A 26,061-nucleotide genomic window follows, 5' to 3' on the forward strand; every position below is an offset into this window, starting at 1 on the left:
TTCCAATCCCTAGATGCTAAAAAAGTAAGTCCAGCAGATTCTCATTACCCTGACACACAACAAAGGTAAAGCAGCCAGAATTACCAAACCAGTGAAGTATTTATCAATAATAGTGTACACAGAACTCAGAAATACATAACCTATTACATCACGTATCTAGAAACTGGGAGTTCCACCAGCCCTGAACTCAACTAAGATGTAGAAAAAAGTCTCAAAGGCCCCTGAATCAGGTCATTCTTATGCCTCCCCTCGAATCCCCTGGCCCACTCCTCGGCTGCAGTACTCATTTATCAAATCCTGCCTCAGTGATGGTTAACTCTCCTGCTCCATGTTCAAACACAGCCATGGATCTTGCAATCATGACATTACAGGATATCACTCCAGTCATCTATGTTTATGATATCATGCTAACTGAAATGGTGAGGACCTGAATGTCCAGTCAGACATGCCAGAGGGTGAGAAACAAAGCCTGTGAAAATTCAAGAGCCCCAGTATCAGGGGTCCAGTGGCCTGGGGCATGCCAGGACTTCTCCTCTAAGATAAAGGTCAAGTTGTTCAATCTTATAACTCTACCACTAAGAAAGAGACACAGCACTGAACAGATCTTTTGGGGTCTGGGAGGCAGTATATGCTATCCTTGGGATTACTGCTCAGATGCATTTAACAGAATGCTACCACTGTTGAGAGGGGCCTGGGGAAAAAGCACCGCAGCAGGGTCGGGCTGTGGTATAAGCTGCCCTGTTGTTTGGGCTGTATGATCCAGTTGGGTACCCAATAACTAGAATACATGGATGCAGATGTAGTCTGGCCACTGTCCAAGAGACCCAGGTGTGCAATGGGTGCTTCTCATCACCTCAAACCTAAATTCAGTTGAATCAGAAGTCCTACTTCTTTGCCAGAGAGCTACACTTACACCAGGAAATGAGATAAGGGTTCCATTGCATCATTTTGTGTCCCCCTGCTGGAAACTAGCATGCAAATAAAGAAATTGCTACATTGATGGGGGAATTGTACATCTAGGGTTTCCAATGTGCATCAGGGTTGAAAAAACTGTGTCTGTAATCCAGGATTTAATGGGGCACTTCTTGGTGCTTACACACCAGAAATGGGCAGATTTAACTTGATAATAACCAGAAATGGGCAGCTGTAGCAACCACGATCCAGTAAGAGTAAAAAGACTAAAGGCTCAGACCTTTCCTGTTTCAGCTCCCCTCGTCTCCCACTCCTGCTCCCTGGGATCACTTTCGAAAATAAACTACCATTTGCAAGCCTCAGTCCCAAGCTCTGGTGTCCACTGTGAAGTTGGTAAGTGATTGAGAAGGGGGAATACAAGAGGGAGAACAATTTTTTTTTTTTTGGAGACAGAGTCTCTCTCTGTCACCCAGGCTGGAGTGCAGTGGCGTGATTTTGGCTCACTGTAACCTCCACCTCCTAGGTTCAAGCAATTCTCTGCCTCAGCCTGCCGAGTAGCTGGGATTACAGGCACCAACCACCATGCCTGGCTAATTTTTTTGTATTTTTAGTAGAGACAGGGTTTCACCATCTTGGCCAGGCTGGTCTTGAACTCCTGACCTCGTTATCCACTCGCCTTGGCCACCCAAAGTTCTGGGATTACAGGCATGAGCCACCGCTCCTGGCCACAATTTTTATTAGGACAATAATTTTACCCCAAAGCCAGGCAATTCTTCAACTTGGGAATGAATAAACAAACTGTATTACACCCACCCAAAGCAATACTACTCAGGAATAAAGAGAAATGAACTACTAATACAAGCAGCAGCAAGAATTTCAAGTGCATTATGCTTAGTGAAAAAAAGCGAACTCAAAAGGCCACAAACTGTAAGTAGTCCATCGATGTGACATTCTGGAAAGGGAAATACTACGGGAACAGAAACAGATTAATGGTTCCAGAGGCTGGAGGTTACGGAAAGGCATTGACCACAAAGATGAACAAGGGAAACTTCTAGGGTGACAGGATTGTCTTAAACCTTGATTTTGTTGGTGATCATGTGACCGTGTGCACTTGTCAGAACAACATACTTTACACTAAAAAGTGTGAAGACAGCCCTAGAATCAGTAAAATAGTTGCCAAAAAGCCTGTGCATTCACTTTTCCACCTAGAAGAGGCTTTGCAATACCTTGATGATTTTCCTTAGACATGAGATCCTAATAAAATTGGTTATAAAACTTTAAGGTTCACCGTCAATTGTAAAGTCCGGTCTAGAAAGGGAGAAGGACCCATAGTTGCATCATAAGCAAATCCAGTGAAAGAGACCAAAAAAACCCAGAACCAGCAGAAAAGAGTGCCGACAAAGAAATGACTGTTGGTGCAAGTGGAAGAAGCCGGCCTCACATCTCCAATTATCTTTGACAATGTGACGTTCTTCTAGCACATTATGATCATCGAAGCATAAAATGATGATTCTGAATAACACAAGTGAATAGTTATGGTAAAGAGATTCTGTTTAAGAAAACAGGGAGGTAAAATTTTAGGGGGACACAAGTTCTATCAAGATTTAAATTTAGTTTTTAATTTGTAAACTTACAAACAGACATTTAATTTTTTAAAAAGTCTACTGATATAAACTGTTTATTTCATAAAGACTGGATTATTATGTTACTACAGATGATATGTTTAAAGCAGAAATTCACTTTGTCATATATAAAAGCACCAATCATGCTAACAGAAGCTTACATGTATGGGCTGTTAGATGATGTACTTTTTATTGAATGGATAAAAGCTACACTAAAATTTTATATCAATTTGATGTATGTAAATATCATGTAAGTTGACAGATTAATGGCTAAGCACCAGAGTCTAAGTTTGAATCTTCTTCTACTCCTTGTGAATTTGAGCAAGTTACTCAGTCTCACTGTGTCTCACTTTCCTCATCTACAAAGGATAATAAAAATATCCTCACAGAATTCTTGAACAGTGCTCTGAACTATTCTGTCACACAATAATTGCTCAATTTATTAGGTGTTTTTATTATTATTACAGGGAAGCATTTTTTTTGCTTGTGCTACTCTGAAAAATATTTTGTTAGCAGATTTTGTCAAATGCTTATCTGAATAATTAGAAAGTTCTATATGAATGGAGTCTGAATTAATAACACATAATTGCAAATGGGTATATAGCAATAATGTGATAAAATAAAAAGAGCGAAATCTTAGAAGTAGCCCAGACCTGAATTTGAATAAGAGATGTCCCTCGACAAATATTTACTAAGTGCCCACTAAGCGCAGGGCCCTAGCCAGGTTCCAAGGTTACAGCAGTGAGCAGGACAGCCCCAGCCCCAGCCCACAGGGGTTTACAGCTTAATTAATCTCTACCTGGGGGCTTTGTGCCATTACTCAATCTGTCAGTGCTTCAGTTTCCCCATCGATAAAACAGTGATAAAATTTACTTCCCAGGGACAATGCAAAGATCCAGTAAGAACAGGTGTGAACTGCCTTCTCAGTACAGCATAGTAACTCAATAAATGGTACCACTATGGACAGTCAAGCACTGGGTGCCAGCAGCCCCAACCAAAAGTGTAATTTAAAAAGTTTATTTTAACATTCAAGAGACTATTCACTAGTCAGGCCTCACCAGGACCACTGACATAATATTCATTTTTAAGGATAATAGTTATAAGCAAGATAATACAATAGTGCTAAACATTTCATCCTGAGATAATTTTACGTTGTTTTGTTTGTTTTTGAGAGAGTGTCTCACTCTGTTGCCCAGGCTGGAATGCTAGAATACAGTGGCATGATCATGGCTCACTGCAGTCTTGACCTCTCATCAAGAAATCCTCCCACCTCAGCCTCCCAAGAAGCTGGGACTACAGGCATGTGCCACCAGGCCCAGATTTTTAAAAATTTTTTGTAGAGATGGGGTTCACTCCATTGCCCAGGCTGTTCTAGAACTCCTGGGCTCAAGCAATTCTCCTGTCTCTTTTTGTAGAGATGGGGTTCACACCATTGCCCAGGCTGTTCTAGAACTCCTGGGCTCAAGCAATTCTCCTGTCTCAGCCTCCCAAAGTGCTGGGATTACATAGGTGAACCACTGCGCCCGGCTATCTTTAACTTTCTAAATTAATTTTCTTTCTAAATATAGGTGATACCTAAATCCTGAACCAAGGTTAAATTAGCATTTGTGATTGATATATATCATGCAGGTTTTGAGACTATTGTCAAAAAGAACATCATAACCTCATATATTTTTAGGTCCACATTTAACAATTAGTTAATTTCCATAGTTAAAAATTACAGATAATTTCAAAATTATTTGGTGATTACATATATTACTTAATTCTAAACCTTTAGTATAATGTAGAAACAGTTATTTCCGCGAGCGGTTATTTTCACAATAAAGATTGTAAAACTCAAACCAGCAAGTAGTCATTTATTAATAAGAATTATCTGCTATCAATAAAGGCACTACTATCAAAAAGAATCTGAATAAGTTCTTGGAGGTTATCTTAATAAGGCCTGACATCTATAAACATTTATGTATCATGTATAAGTGATGTGCACAAATGGTATAGGCTAAGGACTCGTTTTATAGAAAAACAAGGTGAAAGTCATAAAACAATTTAAATAACATGTTAGAAACTACATGGGTTGCTGAAAATGAAGCACTCACTTCTTCACTGACAAATTTCCATTCCTGCTTCAGTTCTTCGCACCACATCTCCCACTCTTTAGCAGCTTCCAGCAAACTTAGCCATTTCTCCCACAGAGCCGACACGATCTTGAGCAAACATATGCCATCATTTTCTGTGCACCTGAGTCTCAAGAGTCTAAGGATCTGTCGTAGTTTCATTAACTCTTCTTTGGTTGATATAAGATTTGACACCAAGGCCTTAAGAAAGAAAAGAAAAAAAATAAGAGGGACATACTATTATGTTTTTCCTGAAACTTACAAACTCTTTTAAACGCTGAACAATTAATTATTTCAATCTTCCGTAAGTATTGCATGATCCACTTCTTATCCTTTTAGAAGTCAATTTAGACCAGATGAGAATTATCTATGTATTATTGTATTCTGCATGAATTTGGGACTACAGGGACAAATAATGACCTATAAACCATTTTTTCCAAGAAAGAACATACTTTCAAAAGCAAATATTTGCCAGATGCAGTAGCTCATGCCTGTGATCCCAGCACTTTGGGAGGCCAAGGTGGGTGGATCATGAGATCAGGAGATCGAGACCATCCTGGCCAACATCTTGAAACCCCATCTCTATTACAAACACAAAAATTAGCTGGGCGTGGTGGCATGTGCCTGTAGTCCCAGTTACTCAGGAGACTGAAGCAGGAGAATTGACTGAACCTGGGAGGCACAGGTTGCAGGGTTGCAGTGAGCTGAAATCGTGCCACTGCGCTCCAGCCTGGGCAACAGAGTGAGACTCCGTCTAAAAAAAAAAAAAAAAATCAATAAGCGCCTGGATACAGTGGCTCATGCAGCACTTTGGGAGACTGAGGCAGGAGGATTGCTTGAGGCTAGGAATTCAAGACACAGCAAGGCAACATAGCAAGACCCTGTCTCTACAAAAAATTAAAAAATTAACCAGGCATGGTGGTGTATGCCTGTAGCCCGAGCTACTCAGCGGGCTGGGATGGGAGGATCCCTTGAGGCCAGTAGCTCAAGGCTATGATAAGCCATGATTGCACCGTTGTACTCCAGCCTGGGTGACAGAAAAAGACCCCGTCTTATTTAAAAAAAAAAAAAAAAAAAAGAAAATCTAAAAGTACAATAGCCCTCATTATCTGGGTTTCTCCTTTCAAGGTTTCAGTTACTTGTGATTAACAATGATCCAAAAATACTAAAAAATTCCAGAAGGAAAAAATGTGTAAGATTTATTTGTATAAAATGTATGTTTTATGTGTATATAAATATGTAAGTGCTATTCTGACTAGTGTGATGAAATCTCAAGCCATCTCTCTCCATCCCACCTGGGATACGAATCTTCCCTTTGTCCAGCACATCCACGCTGTATATGTTCCCCACCTATGAGTCATTTGGTAGCCTTCTTGGTGATCAGATCAACTGTTGTGGTATCAAATGCTTGTGTTCCAGATGAACAGTAGCCCAACGCTACCTCACCATGGCTATATCATTTCATTTCATCACTTCATTTCATTACCTTACTTCATCACCCAGGCATTGTATAGTCTAATGTCATCACAAGAAGAAGGGTGAAAACAGTACAATGAAATATTTTGAGAGAAAGGGACCACATTCACCTTTTATTACAGCATATTGTTATAATTTCTGTTATTGTTTTTGACCTCTGACTGTACCTAATTTATAAATTAAACTTTATCGTAGGCATGTATAGGAAAAAAATTATATACAGAGATTTCAGTGTTATTCACAGTCTCAAGCATCCACTGGGTGTCTTCGAACATATCCCCTGTGGATAAGGTGGGACTACTGTACATTTTGTTATTTTAAGTCTCACATTTTACTAAGTAGTTCCTTTGCACAATACTTCCTATATCAACCACCAACACAATATTAAAAGGTTTTTCTTGGTTTGCTTTTGTTTTTGGTGAATGTTAACTACAGATGATTTAGAAAGTCCTCATCCAAATCCTAATAACATAATACCATAGACTCTAACAGATGAAAATAAGCGAAAGCTCGAATTGCTTTGTAACAGTCCTTAGACTGTAACCAGAATTTAGAGCTTATGACAGTTGCAGTAAGCGATCAGTGGACAACAAGGCTCTTTCACTGATCCATCAGTATCCCTCAAAGTCACATGAGAGGTGACACTTTAGAAAAGCCATCAGTGAGGACAGGATGCTATTGGGGGATGACTGTCTGTGAATCTGATTGATTAAATCTCTCAGTACCACTGCTTCATTTCCTTCCTTCTGGCTTTTTAAGCTTCAATACATTACATAAGGCCAGGCGCAGTGGCTCGCGCCTGTAATCCCAGCACTTTGAAAGGCCGAGGCTGGAGGATGGCTTGAAGTCAGGAGTTCAAGAGCAGCCTGGTCAACATAGTGAAACCCTGTCTCTACTAAAAATACAAAAATTAGCTGGGCATGGTGGTGGGCACTGTAATCCCAGCTAGTCAGGAGGCTGAGGCAGGAGAATCAAATCACTTGAACCAGGGAGGTGGAAGCTGCAGTGAGCCAAGACTGCATGACTGCACTCAAGCCTGGGCAAGACTCTGTCTCAAATATATATATAACACCACTCTCTGGCTTTCGATTCGAGGAATATTCAGGGGTATTTAACTCAGTGTGAAGATTTCTATGGGTCTTAACAGGGCCACATTCTCTGCTGCCTCTGCCAGTTTGTTTTGCAATTTTTTGCACACAGACTTACTGGCTAATTGCCAATACTATTACCTTGCTCTGTTCCAAGAGCTCTAAAGCTTCTCTGTAAGACAGTGGCAACGAGGACATGGACTGTCCAAGAACTCTCTCCAGTTTGCTGAGGTTAGTGTAAATATCCTCTTCAATTTTTCTATAGCATTTGTAATACTCAAGATACCTAGTGAGTCACAGTTAGAAAAAAAAGTGGTATTAAATTTTATTTAACACAATAAATTCAAAATTTCCCAGAATAAATATTCCACGCTTAATTTTTAAGAAAAGATATGACAACTTTCCTGTTTGCTAGCCAATGCATTTTAAAATGTTTTCTAAGAAGTTTTTATTCCCAAAGGGATCTGCATAGGGGTTTAAACGCAAACTTGAAAAGGAAGGAAGGGCTGTCCTCTAAAATGAAGATTTTTTTTTTTAAAGCTCACTTCAGTAAAATGAAAACTGCATTCTCAAACACACTGATGAGCTGTAAATTGGTACAATTCTTGTGGAAAACCACTTAGTCTTAAAACTATTCCTATCTTTGACCCATTAATTCAGCTTCTGCAATTTACCTTAAGAACTGTATCCTAAACATATAGAACTTATCCTAAACCTTTCGCACAGTAAAACATCTTTACTCACTAGACTATTAATTAAAACAGCACATATTGGAATACCCTTATCTAACAAAGGTATGATTAAGAAATTAAAACAATTCATCGTATACAATATTATAGAGTAATTACAATTACTTTTACAACGTATTTGTTACAATCAAGAAAAGAACTGTTATAAAATTTTAAAATAAAGCTGGATATTTGATATTTTATATATAGCATATATATTTTAAAACACTATAAAATTATGCATACAAAAACAGACACAGCCTAAATCCCCCATTGAATGTAACTAAAAACTATATCAAATTATTCTTAAAAAATAACTCTTAAAACGCATGAATAAATTGACAAGGAATTAGGGAGTCAAACTGTAAAATGGAAATATACAGAAATAGGCAAAGTTGTAGGACCAGTTTTTTGCCTTGAGGGCGCTTGAGTTTCAATTTTCTTTGATTCCTACTGAAAGGTGGGGGAGAGACCATAAAGCTGGGAGCCAATCCCAGGATGAGTGTCTAATAGAAAACTCCCTCTGCAAGAATATTTGTAACACATATAACTATAAAGGACCACTCTCCAAAATATAGAATTCCTAGAAATCAGTAAGAAAAAAACCACCAATAAAATTGGGTTAAGGCTTAAATAAGCATTTTACAGAAGAATGACCAATAAGCATTCAAAAAAAGAGATCAAACTAATTAGCAGTAACAGAAGTGCAAATTAAAACCACGATGAAATACCTCTTCTTACTCATCAGATTGGTAAAACTTAAGTCTCACAATATCAAATGTTGGCAAGGATATGGCGCAATTGGAATACTTACATGCTGCTGGTTTGAGTGGAAACTGGCAAAATCATTTGGCATTAAAAATTTAAGATGTCCATAACCTTTTGTTCTGAATGATCACACTCCTAGATATTTACCCAAGGGAAGTTATTACACTTAAAATTTTTCCTAAGTAGCACTGTTTCTGAATGCAAAAACTGGGAGCAATCCAAATGTCCATCAATAGCTAAGTAAATAAATTTTACTAAGAACATGAATAAACCTCAGAGTCATAATGATGGGTTTGAAAAAATGAAGTGAGGTATGCAGGAGGAGCAAGATGGCTGAACAGAAGCCTCTACTGATCATCCTCCCCACAGGAACACCAAATTTGACACCTATCTCCACACAAAAGCAACTTCATAAAAACCAAAAATTACACGAGCAATCACAGTACCTAGTTTTAACTTCGTATCTCAGAAAGAGGCATGGAAGAGGATAAAAAAGGGAGTCTTGAATTGCTGATGCCACTCCTCACCCATCCCCCAGCAGCAGCAGCATGGCAGGGAGAAAGAATCTGTGCACTTGGGGGAGGGAAAGCACAGCAACTGGGGAGGTTTGCATTGGAATGCAGTGCTGCCAACATAGGACAGAACTCAGCCAGCACCCATGAAGCATTTACACTAGCCCTAGCCAGAGGGCAACTGCCCATCCCAGTGGTTGAAACTAGAATTGCAGCAAGCCTCGCCACCTCGGGCTAAAGTACTCTGGGGTCCTAAATAAACTTGAAAGGTTGTTGAGACCACAAAGACTACAACTCCTAGGTAAGTCCTAGTGCTGTGCTACAATCAGAGCCAGTGGACTTGTTGGGGCATGCGACCAAGTGAGACACCAGCCAAGGCGGCTAAGGGAGTCCTTGGCATTACCCCTCCTCCAACCTCATGAACCACAGCTCACAGTTCCAAAAGAGACCCCTTCTTTCTACTTGAGGAGAGGGGAGGGAAGAGTAAAGAGGACTTTGTCTTGCAACTTGGATACCAGCTAAGTAGGACTGGGTACTGGGCAGAGTCATGAGGCCCCCATTCCAGGCCCTAGCTCCTAGATGACATTTCCAGACACACCCTGGGCCAGAAGGGAACCCACTTCCTCGAAAGGAAGGACCCAGTCCTGGCAGGATTCATTGCCTGCTGACTAAAGAGCCCTAGGGCCCTGAATAATCAACAGTGGCAACCAGGTAGTACACACTGTAGGCCTTGGGTGAGACTGAGACATGCTGGCTTCAGGTGGGACTCAGCACATTCACAGCTGTGGTGGCTACCAGGAGAGGCCATTTCTGCTTCAGAAAGCAGAGGAAAGAGTAGAGGAGACTGTCTTGACCTTAGGTACCAGCTAAGCCACAATGGGGAAGAGTACTAAGTGAGCTCTTGGGGTCTAGGTATTAGCTCTTGGACAATATCTCTGGACCCACCGTGGTCCAGAGGAGAGAGCCCACTGTCCTGAATGGTGAGTCCCAGGCCTGGCAGCATTCACCACAAGCCGACTGAAGACCCCTTGAGCCTTTAGTGAACAGGAGCAGTACCCTGGCAGTACTTTCTGTGGGCCTGTAGTGGTGGTGGACATGGGGAAACGGGAGACAAGACGTGAAGGACTTTGTCTTGTGGTATGGGTGCCAGCTCAGCCACAGTAGCACACAGCACCAGGTAGATTCCTAAGGTTTCCAACTCCAGGCAATGGCTCCCAGACAGCATATCTGAACTCACCTAGGTGCGGGGCAACTCACTACCCTTAAGGGAAGGACACAAGCCTGGCTGGCTTCATCACCTGTTGATTGTGGAGCCCAAGGGCCTTGAGCAAACATAGGCAATAGCCAGGTACTGTTTACAGAGGGCCTTGGGCAAGGCCCAGTGCTGATGCTGTACCGACTTCAGGTCTGATCCAGAGCACTATCTGTAGTGGTTGCCACAATGGTGTTTGTGTCACCCCTACCCCAGCTCTAGGCAGCTCAGCACAGAGATTCTGTTTGTTTGAGAGAAAGTGAGGGAAAACAACAAGAGTCTCTGCCTCCTAATCCAGAGAATTATTCCAGATCTTATACAAGACCACCAAGATGGTAGCTCTACGACTCTGCAAAAACCACAGCATTATTAGGCTTGGGGTATCCTGTAAGCAGATACGAGTACCGTGACCAAAAACTTAGATCGCAACACTCAAGTCTCTTAGAATACCTGGAAAGCCTGCCCAAGACGGACAGGTACAAGCAATCCCAGATTGTGACTTAAATAAATACCTGACTCTTCAATGCCCAGACACTGACAAACATCCACAAGCATCAAGACCATCCGAGAAAACATGACTTCACCAAACAAACTAAATAAGTCACCAGGAAACAATTTCAGAGAGAGAAATATGTGACCTTTCAGACAGAGAATTCAAAATAGCTGTTTTGAGGAAAATCAAAGTAATTCAAGATAACAGAGAAGGAATTCAAAATCCTATCAGATAAATGTAACAAAGTGATTCAAATAATCAGAAAGAATCAAGCAGAAATTCTGGGGTTGAAAACTGCAGTGGACATACTGAGGAATGCATCAGAGTCTCTTACAAGCAGAACTGATCAAGCAGAAGAAAGAATTACTAAGCTTGAAGACAGGCAATTTGAAAATACACAGTCAGAGGAGATAAAAGAAAAAAGAATAGAAAAAAATAAAGCATGCCTACAAAATCTAGAAAATAGCTTCGAAAAGGTAAACCTAAGAGTTATTAGGCTGGACGCAGTGGCTCACACCTGTAATCCCAGCACTTTGGGTGGCAGAGGAGGGCGGATTACTTGAGGTCCAGAATTCGAGACGAGCCTGGCCGACATGGGGAAACCCTGTCTCTACTAAAAATACAAAATATTAGCCAGTGTGGTGGCTTGTGCCTGTAATCTCAGCTACCTGGGAGGCGGAGGCAAGAGAACTGCTTGAACCTGGGAGGTTGCAGTGAGCCAAGACTGTGCCACTGCACTCCAGCTTGGGTGACAGAGATTCTGTCTCAAAAAAGAAAAAAAGAGTTATCGGCCTTAAAGAGGAGGTAGAGGGAGAGATAATGGGTTGAAAGTTTACTCAAAGAGTTTACTCAAAGAGATCATAACAGAGAACTTCCCAAACCTATAGAAAGATATCGATAAACGGTTCTGGGAAAACTGGATTATCTATCTATATCTTCATCCAGAAAAATGAAACTAGACCCCCTATCTCTCATCACAGACGAAACTCAAATCAAAATGGATTAAAGACTTAAATCTAAGACCTATGAAACTACGAAAAGAAAACATTGGGGAAAACTCTCTAGGACACCGGGTTGGGCAAAGATTTCTTGGGTAATAATACCCCACAGGCACAGACAACCAAAGGAAAAATGTACAAATGGGATAGCATCAAGTTAAAAAGCTTTTGCACAGCAAAGGAAATAATCAACAAAGAGACAACCCACAGAATGAGAGAAAATATTTGCAAACTACCCATCTGACAAGGGATTAATAACCAGAATATATAAGGAGCTCAAATAACTCTATAGGAAAAAAATTAATAATCCAATTAAAAATAGGCAAAAGATCTGAATAGACATTTCTCAAAAGAAGATGTACAAATGGCAAACAGATATGAAGAGGTGTTCAGCATCACTGACCATCAGAGAAATGCAAATCAAAACTACAATGAGACATCCTCTCACCCAGTTAAAATGGCTTTTAGCCAGAAGACAGGCAATAATAAATGCTGGCAAGGATGTGGAGAAAAGAGAATCTTCATATGCTGTTGGTGGTAATGCAAATTAGTACAACCGCTATGGAGAACTGTTTGGAGGATCCTCAAAAAAACTAAAAATAGAGCTACCATATGATCCTGGAATCCCACTGTTGTGTATATACCCAAAAGAAATCATTATATTGAAGAGACAGCTGCACTCCCATGTTTATTGCAGCATTATTCACAATAGTCAAGATTTGGAAGCAAGCCAAGTGTCCATCAACAGATGAGTGAAGAAAATGTGGTATATATACACAAAGGAGTACTATTTAGCCATAAAAAAATGAGATCCTGTCATCTGCAACACCATAAATGGAACTGGAGGTCATTATGTTAAGTGAAGTAAGCCAGGCACAGAAAGACAAACATCGCATGTTCCCACTTATTTGTGGGGTTTAATCATCAAAACAATTGAATTCATGAACATAGAGAGTAGCAGGATGGTTACCAGAGGCTGGGAAGAGTAGTGGGGGAGGTGGAAGGGAGATGGTAAATGGGTACAAAATAATAGAAAGAATGAATAAGATCTAGTATTGATAGCACCACACAGTGACTGCATTCAATAATAATTTAACTGTACATTTGAAAATAACTAAAAGAGTACAGTTGGATTGTTTGTAACACAAAAGAGAAACACTGGAAATGAATATCTCATCTACCCTGATGCAATTATTACACACTGATTACCCGTATCAAAATATTCCATATACGCCATAAATATATATACCTATATACTTACAAAAATTAAAAATTAAAAAAAATAACAGAAGAATGCATGCACTAGGTATTAGTTTGAAATTGTGAAAACAGGACACACGAACACACAGTAAAAGTACAACAGGGAGTTCAAGACCAGCCTGACCAACATGGAGAAATCCTGTCTCTACTAAAAATACAAAAAATTAGCCAGGCGTGGTGGCATATGCCTGTAATCCCAGCTACTTGGAAGGCTGAGGCAGGAGAATTGCTAGAACTCAGGAGGTGGAGGTTGCAGTGAGCCAAGATCATACCATTGCACTCCAGCCTGGGCAACAAAAGCGAAACTTTGTCTCAAAAAAAAAAAAAAAAGTACAACAAAAGTCAGGGAAATGGCAAATAAAATTTGGGAGAATGGTTATTTCTGAGAAGAGAGAGAAGGAGCACACAACAGAACTCAAATTAATGATGTACTTTTGGGTACAAAGATGTTAGTTTTATCTATTACTTATATCATGCATATACTTCTATAAACACTCCATTGTGTGTACCCAATATTAAATAGGGAAAAAAAAAACAAACGAAAGAAATACAATATTTACCGGAGTTTTCTTTACATTGTAATTTTTTTCTACTTTACTATATTTTCCAAATTATCTCTAATGCATAGGTGTTAATGATAGAGAAAAAAACCCCTATATTTTATGTTCTTAAAACTATTAAAATATAGTTTAATTATATCTTAAAATGATATTTTATGTTCTTAAAGATTACCTTTGGAGGAGGACCTACCTTTCTGCCTCAGTTTCCTGTGCTTTGAAAGCTTCCTTCATTGCTGAGTTCTTAGAAGCTAGTTCCTGTAAAGTACACTGAAGTTGTAGTTTGGCTTCAGGGCTGGATATCATTCCCAGTTTCTCAGTGAGGTCCTGGATGTGTGCTATTGTGGATTCCAATTCCTCTTGTTTTTGAAGAGGCATCTCTAAAGATTCTTCTGGATTACCAATGTCTACTCTGTAGGGTATAATGATGGCTTCGAGGGAAGTGATGCTCTCCACTGCCCTGGTGACTGCTTCTTTATAGCGTGTTAGATTTTCATAAGCATCCTTCAAGACATTCTAGTGAATAGGAGATTAAATGCTGTGACAAAATTGTCAAACTTTTGGAATTTCTGTCATTCTTAAATTTTTGTGGTGCATTCATAATATGTCTCTGAGTCTTATAAGGGTTAGCATTCTCATTTTACAGTTTGACAATATTACACTATTATTTTTAAGCAAATAACATTGCATTAAAAAAGTTGTTTCCAGGCTGGGCATGGTGGCTCACACCTGTAATCCCAGCACTTTGGGAGGCCAAGGCGGGTGGATCACAAGGTCCAGAGTTCAAGACCAGCCTGGCCAATACGGTGAAACCCCATCTCTACTAAAAATACAAAAATTAGCTGGGCGTGGTGGCGCACGCCTGTAGTCCCAGCTACTTGGGAGGCTGAGGCAGGAGAATCACGTGAACCCAGGAGGCGGAGGTTGCAGTGAGCCGAGATCGCACCATTGCACTCCAGCCTGGGTGACAGAGCGAGACTCCTTCTTAAAAAAAAAAAAAAAAGTTGTTTTCAGATTTAATAAGAAAAATAATCTAAATTCAAAATAACATCTCAAGAATAATGTCTATTAATGTATCTTCCTGCTTTGGAACTCTTGTACTAGAATATGAATTAAATAAAACAATGGATTACATTTAATGTATATAACCTTAATCAGTATTTGTGAAAAAATGAAAACAAAATCTCCAGACCTTTTATGTATTTAAACTAATTTCTCTGCACTAGCTTTAGTTTAGGTACATCATTGAATGAATGTCTCCAGACTTCAGTCATCTCATTGAAATAACAAATAGTTGAAATAAATAAAGGTCCCTTCCAGTTCAGTTCTAATCCTATTATTTTTGGGAGTTATGCACATTGTTTCCTGAAACTGCATTAAAATTCAAGTGGAGAAATACTCAAATTACTCATTTATTACAAAACTATTTAAGGAATATAGGTTCATAATACTTTATATTTCCATAGCATGTATACCTATCAAAATATTCCAGATATAGTATCTCATAATAATTCTTCGAATTAGAAAAGGGAGTTAACTTCCCCTTCTATAAATTTAATGTGATCAATCTGAAAACACTATGTATGGCATTATATTCAGCACAGTGTGAATTTCAATGATGCCTAAGATATCCACTATATCAAAAGGAAGGGAAAGGAGTGTGTTGGAGTCACTTTCCAACAGAGGTGAGCAAATAATCACAACTTACTCAACTCTGCTGCTATAACATGAAAACAGATACAGTCAATACAAAAACAAATGTACGGTATGGCTATATTCCAATAAAACTTTATTTATAAAAACCAGGCACTGTGGGAAGGATTTGGCCCATGGACCTTAATGTGATGTTCCCTGCTCTGGTTGTGTTACTGTTCTCAGGACTCTGAGAAAAATCTTCATGTTTCTAAACTTCAATTTCCTTATTTTTAAACGGGGCTAATAATAGCACTCATCTCACAGAGTTGCTATGAAAATTCAACATGAAATTTTTAGCACAGTGCCTCCAACACTGTAAGTTCTACATAAATGTTAGTTATTCTTCCATTATATCTTACTACCTCTAAAAACAAAACAGAAAACAAATTTTAAAAAATGTTCTGAGCTCAACAGAGACTACGAGGAAAACAGAAATAAAAGAGTCAGATTTGTCCTTTTCTAAACTAGAAGGCACTGCATTTAGATGCAGTATGAGTCAGCATTACAAACCAGTTCACTGTAATTTTTGAAAATGGCTATCTTTCTGTAGAGAATTTCCATGTAGAACCTATAGCTTCTTTAGAATTACAGACATTTGCAAAACAGAAAATCACAAAATAAAAATAGATGCACTAACTGCCCAATTTTATCTTACTATTTTTTTGAGACAAGAGTCTCGCTTGGTCACCCAGGCTGGAGCGCAGTGCCGGGATCTCAACTCACTACAAATTCCCCCGCCCTGGTTTAAGTTGGTTCTTGTACCTCAGCCTCCCGAGGAGCTGGGATTACAACCATGTGCCACCATATCCAGCTAATTTTTTTTTTTTTCTGTATTTTTAGTAGAGATGCAGTTTTGCCATGTTAGCCAGGCTGGTCTCTACCTGGCCTCAAGTGATCCGCCAGCCTTGGCCTCCCAAAATGCTGGGATTACAGGCATGAGCCCCTGCACCCGGCCACTAACCGCCCAATTTTTAAAACTTACTGTGCGCAAATCAATGCTTGTGTTAAGCTGCATTTGAAGATCTTCAAACTCACGTAGTTTTGTCTTCACATCACTCGCTTCAGAAGAGTTTTCTTCTCTTTGCTTCTCAATAGCAGTCACAGCTTTAATACTACATATTTCTGCCCAAAGTTGCTCCTGAAATGCTTCACAATTGTCCTTTTCATTTTGAATATGTTTAATTTCCAAATTTATAAGTAAAGGCTGCTGTAATTGAGATTTTATCTGATTTAAAACATGTAAGGAAGTTTCCAGTTTGTCCTGAAAATTTTCATCCAATTCTTTTGGTGAGAGTTCTAATACCATGTTTTGGAGAACTTTGTATAACTTATCATTTTCTTCTGCATTCAGCTTTATTTGTAGTATTTCTTTCTCTTTGAATGAGTCATCAAAGGCCTTATTTTCATTTAATTTCTTTATTATCTCATCACATAAACACTTGACTTTCTCAATTCTCTGACTTAAAATTTGGGCATTGAGCAGTCTGCTTTCCGGAGAGCTATCAGGAGCTTTTAGTACTACTTCAGTCATTTTCTTAATTTGCAAATCAATAGCTCTCATTTTACTTAGTAATGCCTGATATTTGCCATGTTCTTCCTCAAATGTGTCCAACTGCTTAATTTTTTCTTCAAGTTCCTTTTCTTTTTCAAATACTTGGGTTTGTAATTGGTCAAGTTGTGAAAAATCCCAGTTTAGTCCAATATAGTCAAACACTTTTTTAAGTTTCAATACCTGTAAGATGCAACACTTAATAGCAGTGAGTCTGTCTTTAAGATTATAGATCTCCTCTTTAACACCTTTATTTACTTCTTGATTAAGCAATAGTTCATTGCGCTGTATACTGTCAACCTCCTCCTGAAGCGCTGATGTTTTTTCATGGAATTGTCTGCAAAACTTTATCTTGTGTTCCACTTCATTACATTTATTCTGAATGAATCTTTGTATTCTGTTGGTCCTAACCTTAAGATTTTTCAACTGATCATCCAGAAATAATCTTTCAAACACATTCAGGTCCTCATAGATGTTTGTTAGTTCCTGAAGATGTGTTGAGATTCCACTGTCAATTTCTTGCAATTCCTTTTGACATGCCTCCAAAGTAACATGGTGATGCTTTAGTTCAGCTTCCGTGGCAGCTGTCTCTACCCTGGGAATTATCAGTGTTTCACTTTCTTGAACCATAAGTTGAAACTTCCTTATTATCGCAAAAAAATTGCTTCTTTCTTCCAACTTAAATTCTAATTGCTGTGATCTTTGAGTTGATTTTAAAACCAGCATTTGGTATTGATTCCGTAAGTCCTCTAGGGTATTATTTAAATCACTGCCCTCATAGGTTGTAAGGCTAGCAACCTTATCTTTGACCTCTTCAGCCAACGATTCCACAGACTGCTGCCTAGCTAGAATGCCATCATGTGTCACTTTGCACTTTCTGATCTGTGAAAGAATGTCATCTGGGAGAAGGGGAATGGAGGGATTAAGTTCACTCAACAAATTCTTGGCCCATAAGATAGTCTCTTTCATCTTGTTCCTTATGTTACACTTCTTAATCTGATTTTCTGCTTCTAAGTATAATGGCTCCAATGTTTCCCATTGTTTCTTCAAGTTATTTATTCCGTCCTCCAAATTCTTCTTTTCTTTTTCTCCCCAAATCCTCTTCATCTGAAGTTCAGCTTGTCCCCTTAAAACAGAAAATCCATGCTTGGTAGCCTGGAGGTCAGTGGTCAAGGCGATCATGCTTTGGTTCCCTGCCTGTTCTTCTGGAGACTTCAGCCTTAACTGTAGATGTTGCTGCTGTTGTTGCAGAGAAATCTCAGTGTCCTGTACTTTATTCATGAGGGTTGTAAATTCATCATATTCCACTACCTGCTGAGAATACTTCTTTTGAATCTGTTGTTCCACTTGTTCCCAACCATATTCAAGATGCTTAATCTGGCTTTCCAACAATTTCTTATCCATGTCGGTCACACGGTTTGATAAATTCTCCCATTTGATTTTCAAGTTGCCTAAAGAATCTTTCTCTTTTTCTATGGATGCTATGAATTTTTTAATTTTGTCCAGATATGTTACACTGTCCAGTGGTCCTCTAGAAAAAGAATAAAAATAGAGCTTGTTAATATTTAATGCTTATTCTACATTAAAATGTGTATAAATATCATTAGAAATTAATTCTGCTCTAAATTCACAGAAAAAATTAGGCTGTAAAAATAATCTATCCTTAAAATAAAAATCAGAATCTTGTTTACTGTGGCTTTCAATTGGTGTAGGAAACTCTCCTATAAAATGAGTATCTTGGCTTTTACTTTGAGTGAAAAAAAAAAGAAAATGAGTATCCTAAAAATGAATAACCACAGGAAAAAAATGAAGAGTGAAGGGAAGAACGTACATAAAAATATTTTGCAAAGTACTTGTATAAAGGTTAGTCTAGGAATGAGAGATATTGCCATAATATCCAACCCCCTTGTCATCTTTCCAACAAAGGGAAAGATATTGACTAAAAAGCTGCAATCATCAAGCTAATCTAAAATTGTTTCCTCAAGGGCTATTACTGAAAGTAAACCCCATTTAGATATAAGTATAAAACAAATCTTTTTTTTTTTGAGGCAGAGTCTCGCTCTGTCACCCAGGCTGGAATGCAGTGGTGTGATCTCAGCTCACTGCAACCTCCACCTCCCAGGTTCAAGCGATTCTCCTGCCTCAGCCTCTCAAGTTGCTAGAATTATGGACGTATACCATGATGCCTGGCTAATTTTTTTTTGTATTTTTAGAGAAACAGAGTTTCACCATGTTGGCCAAGCTGGTCTCGAATTCCTGACCTTAAGTGATCCACCTGCCTCAGCCTCCCAAAGTGCTGGGATTACAGGTGTGAGCAACCACGTCTGGCCTAAAATAAACTTTTTTAATAATGAGAAAATACTTACATATGAAGACTAAATTTAATACCATTTGCCATCATTTTCAAAGCCAAACGAAGTGCATATATTTTAAACCATTCCGATACATATATATTCAATATATACCAAACTATTTAACTAATTATGCTGATACTAAACAATTACATATGTTTCTCTCCCCTGCCCACATAGTTTAGAATTCTTGACAAAAATAATACTGAATTCCATAGAACAGAAACCTATTTTGTAGATATTTATAATGCGAATTATTTCATAAATTACTTTGTAAAACATATTCAATTATATAAATTATTTTTTGCATGAAACCAACAGTTTCCTTAAATGTTATGGTCTGAATGTGTGTCCCTTAAAATTCATATTTGGAAACCTAATAACCAATGTAATAGCACTAAGAGTTAGGAACTTTGAGGAGTGATTAGGTCACAAGGGTGGAGCCCCTTGAATAGGAGTAGAGCCCTTATAAAAGAGACTCCAGAGAGCTGCACTTCTGCTACCATGTGAGGACACAGCTAAGATGTGCCATCTGTGAACTGGAGAGCAGGCCCTCATCAGACACTGAATCTTCTGCTGCCTTCATCTTGGACTTCCCATCCTCCAAGGCAGTAAGAAATAATTTTCCGTTTTTTATCAGCCTCTTAGTCTGCAGTATTTTGTTACAGCAGCCCAAACAAAGACAGCATCCATATGAAATAACTTTCCATACTGTGGTTTTAAAATCATAATTTCCTTTCACAATATAAACTCTTAAAACCCTGGGCCTGTCCAAGGTGGCAGATGGTTGTGCTTGAATAAAAAGAATGCAAGTCCTAAATTATTACACTTACACTTTTAGACTTTCCTTGTCTGTCAACAAGGCTTTCATTGAGGATTCAACTGCAGCAAGGTATTCCTGAAAATCTCTGAGGAGACAATATTGGCTTTCTTTGTTTTTCTTCAAAGTAATAAGTGCCTGAAGCAAATTGTCCAAATGCTGTGCCGAATATCCTATATTGTGGAGAACCAAGGCCCCAGTTTCTGTTTTGTTAAGACATTCCATTTGTTCCAGTGGCTTAATGGCTGCTTTCTTTGCTTCCAACTGGGTATATAATTTCTAAAAATAGTCACACATATCAGTCAATAAACACTCACTCATTTATGCATTAATTCATTCATCTTCTTTCCTCTTTGAGATAACACACTCTATCTCAGGAAGAGGGTAACTCATTTGCACACAGGGTAACCAAAGTTGTAACCTTTAAAAATTATTATTATTATTTTGTCACCCAGCCTGGAGTGCAGGGTGCAGTCATAACTCACTAAAATAACCTAAAATTCCTGCGCTCAGGTCTCCCATCTCAGCCTCCCAAGTAGCTAGGACTACAGGTGCATGTTACCACACCCAGATAATTTTTTTATTTTTATTTTTGTAGAGCCGAGAGTCTTGCGATATTGCCCAGGCTGGTCTTGAACTCCTGGCCCCAAACAATCTTCCTACCTTGGTCTCCCAAAGGACTGGGATGACACGCATGAGCCACCATACCCCTAATATTTAAAAGGGTTTTCTTCCCAAGAATCATGTTAAAATCCAGTCTAAAATTCACCCTTGGTCCAGCATTTAATGTCAATTAGATCATTCTATTATCTTAAAGGGTTCTGCAATATCTGAAGGAAAATTCATCTCAATTTTATTATTTACATACATCACCCATCTTTCCTATTTTAGAAGCGTGTTTACTATTGTGGAAACTTAGCTAAAATTGCATGGATCGTTTATAGTTTGCTTTTTTTTTTTTTTTTAAGAGACAGGATCTCGCTCCATCATCTAGGCTGGGATGCAGTGCCACAATCTTGCCTCACTGCAACCTTGAACTCCTGGGTTCAAGCGATCCTCCTGTCTCAGCCTCCTGAGTAGCTGAAACTACAGGCACACACCATCTTGCCTAAATGATTTTTGTATTTTTTTGGTAGAGATGGGGTCTCACAATGTTGCCCAGGCTGGTCTCCAACTCCTGGACTCAGGCAATCCTCCTGCCTCAGCCTCCCAAAGCTCTGGGATAACAGACATGAGCCACCATGTCTGGCTGCAGTTTCACTTTTTAAAATATGGCCATGTATTGGATTTTTAGATTACTTTACATAGCTGGAAGCACATAAATACATAAACATTAACTATGTAAACACAGATGTAAAAACAAAGGAGGAGGAACCTCATAGCACTGATTGTTAGGAAAAATACATTTGTCAGAATCAGAAGAATATATACTTGTAAGAAAAGGAATGATGGCAAGTCAAAATCTCCAAATGTCACTAAGTTTTTAGGAACTTTGTGAAATAGAAAGAAGACTAATGTTCATTAGACTCTACTTTCTAAATGGAAAGATTTATACAAGTTACTTAGTACATAATTATACAGTTACCAAATTGATCATCAGGCAAAGGTTAAATAAGACTTTTCACTCTGTACAAGCAAGTTTTTGGCAATTAAAATATATTGTATTGCACTGGATAAATGATGCAATCATGTTGTCAGCGTTTTTATGTTTCCATACCTCTATCTCTTCTAATTGTTCATTTCTTAACATAGTATCTAATTCTAAAGGTTGATTTTGCAGCTCATTGACTTTCTGCTCATCTTCAGTGTTTTTTATGCTTTCTTGAGCATTAAGAGAAAGTTGTTTTGACATAACCATTTCCACAGCTGAATCCTGAAATATATAAAAAGATTAATTGCTGAATAGTCTACTTTCCAAATAAATACTTTTTATTTTTCTCGATGAAAACACTCCAGTTTCTTCTGTTTACTTGGATTATAGACTTAAAAAGTATATTTGGGCACTAAGGAAGATGATTTTTCCATATAATAATGCCTATGTTGGTATTACCCCAAGATGAAACCTTTTTTGACAAAGTAGTATAGGATATAGCATTGCTCAATTGTACATTGAAGCAAAATCTATAGTCTTCAAGACAGAAAAAAGGTATTTTTAAAAAACCCAAAAGTGTATGCTTTAGTGTTCACCAGGATACAGTGGGCAGGGCAAATAACAGGCATTTATTGTTACCTACTGGTAGTTTAAAATAAGTGGCCAGATGGAGGTAACACCATGGATTTGTGATATTAATTATAGTGACAGGAGGCAGCCAAATGCCTAGACAGATGGGGCAAGTCCCCAGTGAAACCCCACCTCCATGCCAAAGACAGTTTAAAGCCTGAAAGCCAAGCTACAAGTTAATTCCTAGGACCGGACTGAGAACTTGTCCTCCTGTTTGACACACTTTCCTCTGATTGATCCCCACCCTTCCCCTATTTTACATATACCTACCCTTTCCTAATTGGTTTTCTACACTGTTATGCTCTCCTTTGAGTAGTGTCTTCGCTTTAATCTTTTTTGCATAATTACAAACCAATCAGCACACACTGCCTATCCTATCAGTCGGTAGAGGTGGAGATGGCCTGACTTCAGGGGAGAGACAGCCTGACTTCAGGGAAGACAACCTGCCCTTCCCATCCCCCCTCCAGCTTCCCTCTCCACTGAGAGCCATTTTCATCACTCAGTAAAATTCTTTGCCTTCACCATCTTTCAATCATCCACGTGACCTCATTCTTCTTGGATGCTGGATGAGAGCTCAGGACCCACCAAGCGTGGGTACCCAGAAAGGCTGTTACACCGGCCCTTTGCCTTTGCTGGTGGAGGGCAGCTGCCCCACACGACGAGGCAAGGGGCCAATTGAGCTACTAACATACCACCATCTGCAGACAGCAGAACTAAAGGAGCACTGCAATAGCCCTTTCTAGGGCTTCAGGATCACAGGCACCCTCACCCAGGTGCCACTGCGTTCCCCTCAAGGTGACATGCCTAGTCTGGCCGCAGGCCCCACACACAGCTTGCTCCTGTCTCGGCACCCAGAGCAGCTGGCCAGATCCTATGCTCACTTGCTCATGTGCTCCCTCCCGCAAGGGGTTGAGCACAGTGGACCAAGTAGACGGGGCACCCCTTTTATGAGTCTGGTGAAGGGGCTGAGAAAAATCCTGTATCATTAAGGATAAATTGGCCAGGCGCAGTGGCTCATGCCTGTAATTCCAGCATTTTGGAAGGCCAAGGTAGACGGATTGTTTGATCCCAGGAGTTCAACGAGTTCACCATGGGCAACACAGTGAAACCCCATCTGTACAAAAAACACAAAAATTAGCTCAGCATGGTGGCATGCATCTGTAGTCCCAGCTACTCAGGAGGCTGAGGTGGGAGGATCACTGAGGCTACAGTGAGCCACGATTGCACCACTGCACTCCAGGCTGGGTGACAGACCCTGCTCAAAATCATTTTGATTTCAAATAAAAAGAAAGGATAAATTACGTCTTAAGGCAATCAGTTGTAAGAATTCAAACCTAGGTAAGGCAGAACAAGTTATATACGAGGTAATTTGACCTTTTCTGAAAGCTTTAAGAACTTGAGGTTCTCTATAGGACACAGAGAGATAATGCATCTGCATTCACTTGCTCTTTCAATAAATATTTGTGGAGCCCTGAAATGTATGAAGCACCATGGCAGTAATTTTAAAAGATGTCCATTATTTTGCTAAGGCACTCGTTTTTATTTTCAGGTTACTTTATATATGAAAAATCATTTAATTGTGCTATTCATGTCCATAGAATCTTTGAGGTATCAAATTTGTGAATAAAACATGTCCACATCCCCAAACAAGGTAGAAATTGATGTCTTAAAAATACTGTCTAGATAGTAATGTAAGACATTAACAATAGGGGAAACAGGGTGCAGGGGTGTAAAGGAACTTTTTGTATTATCTCTGCAAGTTCTCTGTAACTGTAAAACTATTCTAAAATTAAAAGTTCATTTAAATAAAACAAATACTGTCTGGAGCTTCACCAATTTTAACTGGAAAGAGAATTCAACTGTCCAGGGTTACTGGTTTTGAAGTACTTAATTGGCATTTAGCACGTCACTTCTTCTAAAAGGCTGCAAATTACTGAAATAATTTTGTAAATTTCCTCAGGTTCCAACAACGTATTCAGGCACACTGTGGTGAAAATCTACACCTAGGGCAGCAGCATCTCACAGGGGAAAGATCCAGAAAGGGTGTGAGAAGAAAGAGAAGTGCCACACCTCAGGTTTCACTGGCCAGCAGGTGCTTTCTGCCTATGAGCCAGTCCTATGAGCTAGACAGCTGTCTCCTTTCTATCTGATGGTTACTATTTCCTAGAGGACCCCCACCCCCCGAAATACACCCCAGGCCCAAGAGAACCTGCATTGAAGGCCTAGATACTGGACCTGATGAACACTTTATCTGTTATTCATCATCTACTAAGATTGCGGAACCCTTAGTCTCTCTTATCTGATGTACCTAACAACTATGGTTACACAACAGAAAAGCAGTATTTCTAACAACTGCCTTTAATAGTCAGAAAAAGGATTCTTGAAAACCTGAAATTACCCCCAAAAGTTTGTTTACCAACTCCCAAAGCCATGTTTCTAACTTGGCCGAAAAGCCAACAGAATCCCTTGAACTAACATTTCAAATGTAAAAGGTCCTTTGCTTGCGGCAGGGAGGTTAGAACACAGACTCCAGGTCCTGATAGGCTCCTGGAATGGAAGATTCTTTCATCACCAGGTGTCCTTTGCTCGCCACCCTTTCCTCCATTTTATTTTTATTCTGCACATTCATTTTAAACGTTTTATTTTAAAATATAAAATATTTCATATGAACTTGAATAAAATATAACTGTATCAGTCCATTTGCACGCTGCTGGTAAAGACATACCTGAGACTGGGCAATTTAAAAAAGAAAGAGGTTTCATTGGACTTACAGTTCCACGTGGGTGGGGAAGCCTCACAATCATGGCGAAGGCAAGAAGTAAGTCATATCTTACATGAATGGCGGCAGGCAAATAGAGAGAGGTTGTGTGGGCAAACTCTCGTTTTTTAAAACAATCAGATCTCATGAGACTCATTCACTATCACGAGAACAGTGCAGGAAAGATCCACCCCCATAATTCAATCACCTCCCACCAGGTTCCTCCCACAACACATGGGAATTGTGGGAGTTACAATTCAAGATGAGATTTGGGTGGGGACACAGCCAAACCACATCATTTTGCCCCTGGCCCCTGCAAATCTCATGTGCTCACATTTCAAAACCAATCATGCCTTCCCAACAGTCCCCCAAAATCTTAACCCATTTCAATATTAACCCAAAAATCCACAGTCAAAAGTGTCATCTGAGACAAAACAAGTCCCTTTGCCTATGAGCCTGTAAAATCAAAAGCAAGCTAGTTACTTCTTAGATACAATGGGGGTACAGGTATTGGATAAATACAGCTGTTCCAAATGGGATAAATTGGCCAAAACAAAGGAGTTACAGGGCTCATGCAAGTCTGAAATTAAGTGGGGCAGTCAAATTTTAAAGCTCCAAAATGATCTCCTTTGACTCTAGGTCTCATATCTAGGTCATGCTGATGCAAGGGGTGGGTTCCCATGGTCTTGGGCAGCTCTGCACCTGTGGCTTTGCAGGGTACAGCCTCTCTCCCAGCTGTTTTCATAGGCTGGCATTGAATGTCTGCAGATTTTCCAGGCAAATAGTGCAAGCTGTCGGTGGATCTACCATTCTGGGGTCTGGAGGACAGTGGCATTTGCTCAGTGTGGTGGCATTTGTCTGTAGTCCCACCTACTCAGGAGGCTGAG

The 26,061-nt window shown here is 39.4% G+C and overlaps 1 protein-coding gene across 5 annotated transcripts in view; it reads right to left on the bottom strand.

Moving 5' to 3' along the window:
• The window catches only part of SYNE2 (spectrin repeat containing nuclear envelope protein 2), a 379,604-nt gene that overhangs the window by 161,255 nt on the left and 192,288 nt on the right, over positions 1-26,061 (bottom strand). For all 5 annotated transcript variants that reach the window (XM_032134991.2, XM_032134990.2, XM_032134988.2 and 2 more), the window contains exons 46-51: positions 21,913-22,068; positions 20,209-20,474; positions 16,458-18,555; positions 13,974-14,296; positions 7,354-7,498; positions 4,631-4,849 (exon numbers count right to left, since the gene is read on the bottom strand). In XM_032134991.2, the coding sequence (XP_031990882.1) occupies positions 4,631-4,849; positions 7,354-7,498; positions 13,974-14,296; positions 16,458-18,555; positions 20,209-20,474; positions 21,913-22,068 (3,207 nt within the window). The remainder of the gene's footprint in view (positions 1-4,630; positions 4,850-7,353; positions 7,499-13,973; positions 14,297-16,457; positions 18,556-20,208; positions 20,475-21,912; positions 22,069-26,061) is intronic.

Source organism: Hylobates moloch, unplaced genomic scaffold (assembly GCF_009828535.3).
Source record: "Hylobates moloch isolate HMO894 unplaced genomic scaffold, HMol_V3 SCAFFOLD_16, whole genome shotgun sequence".
Classification (NCBI taxonomy): domain Eukaryota; kingdom Metazoa; phylum Chordata; class Mammalia; order Primates; family Hylobatidae; genus Hylobates; species Hylobates moloch.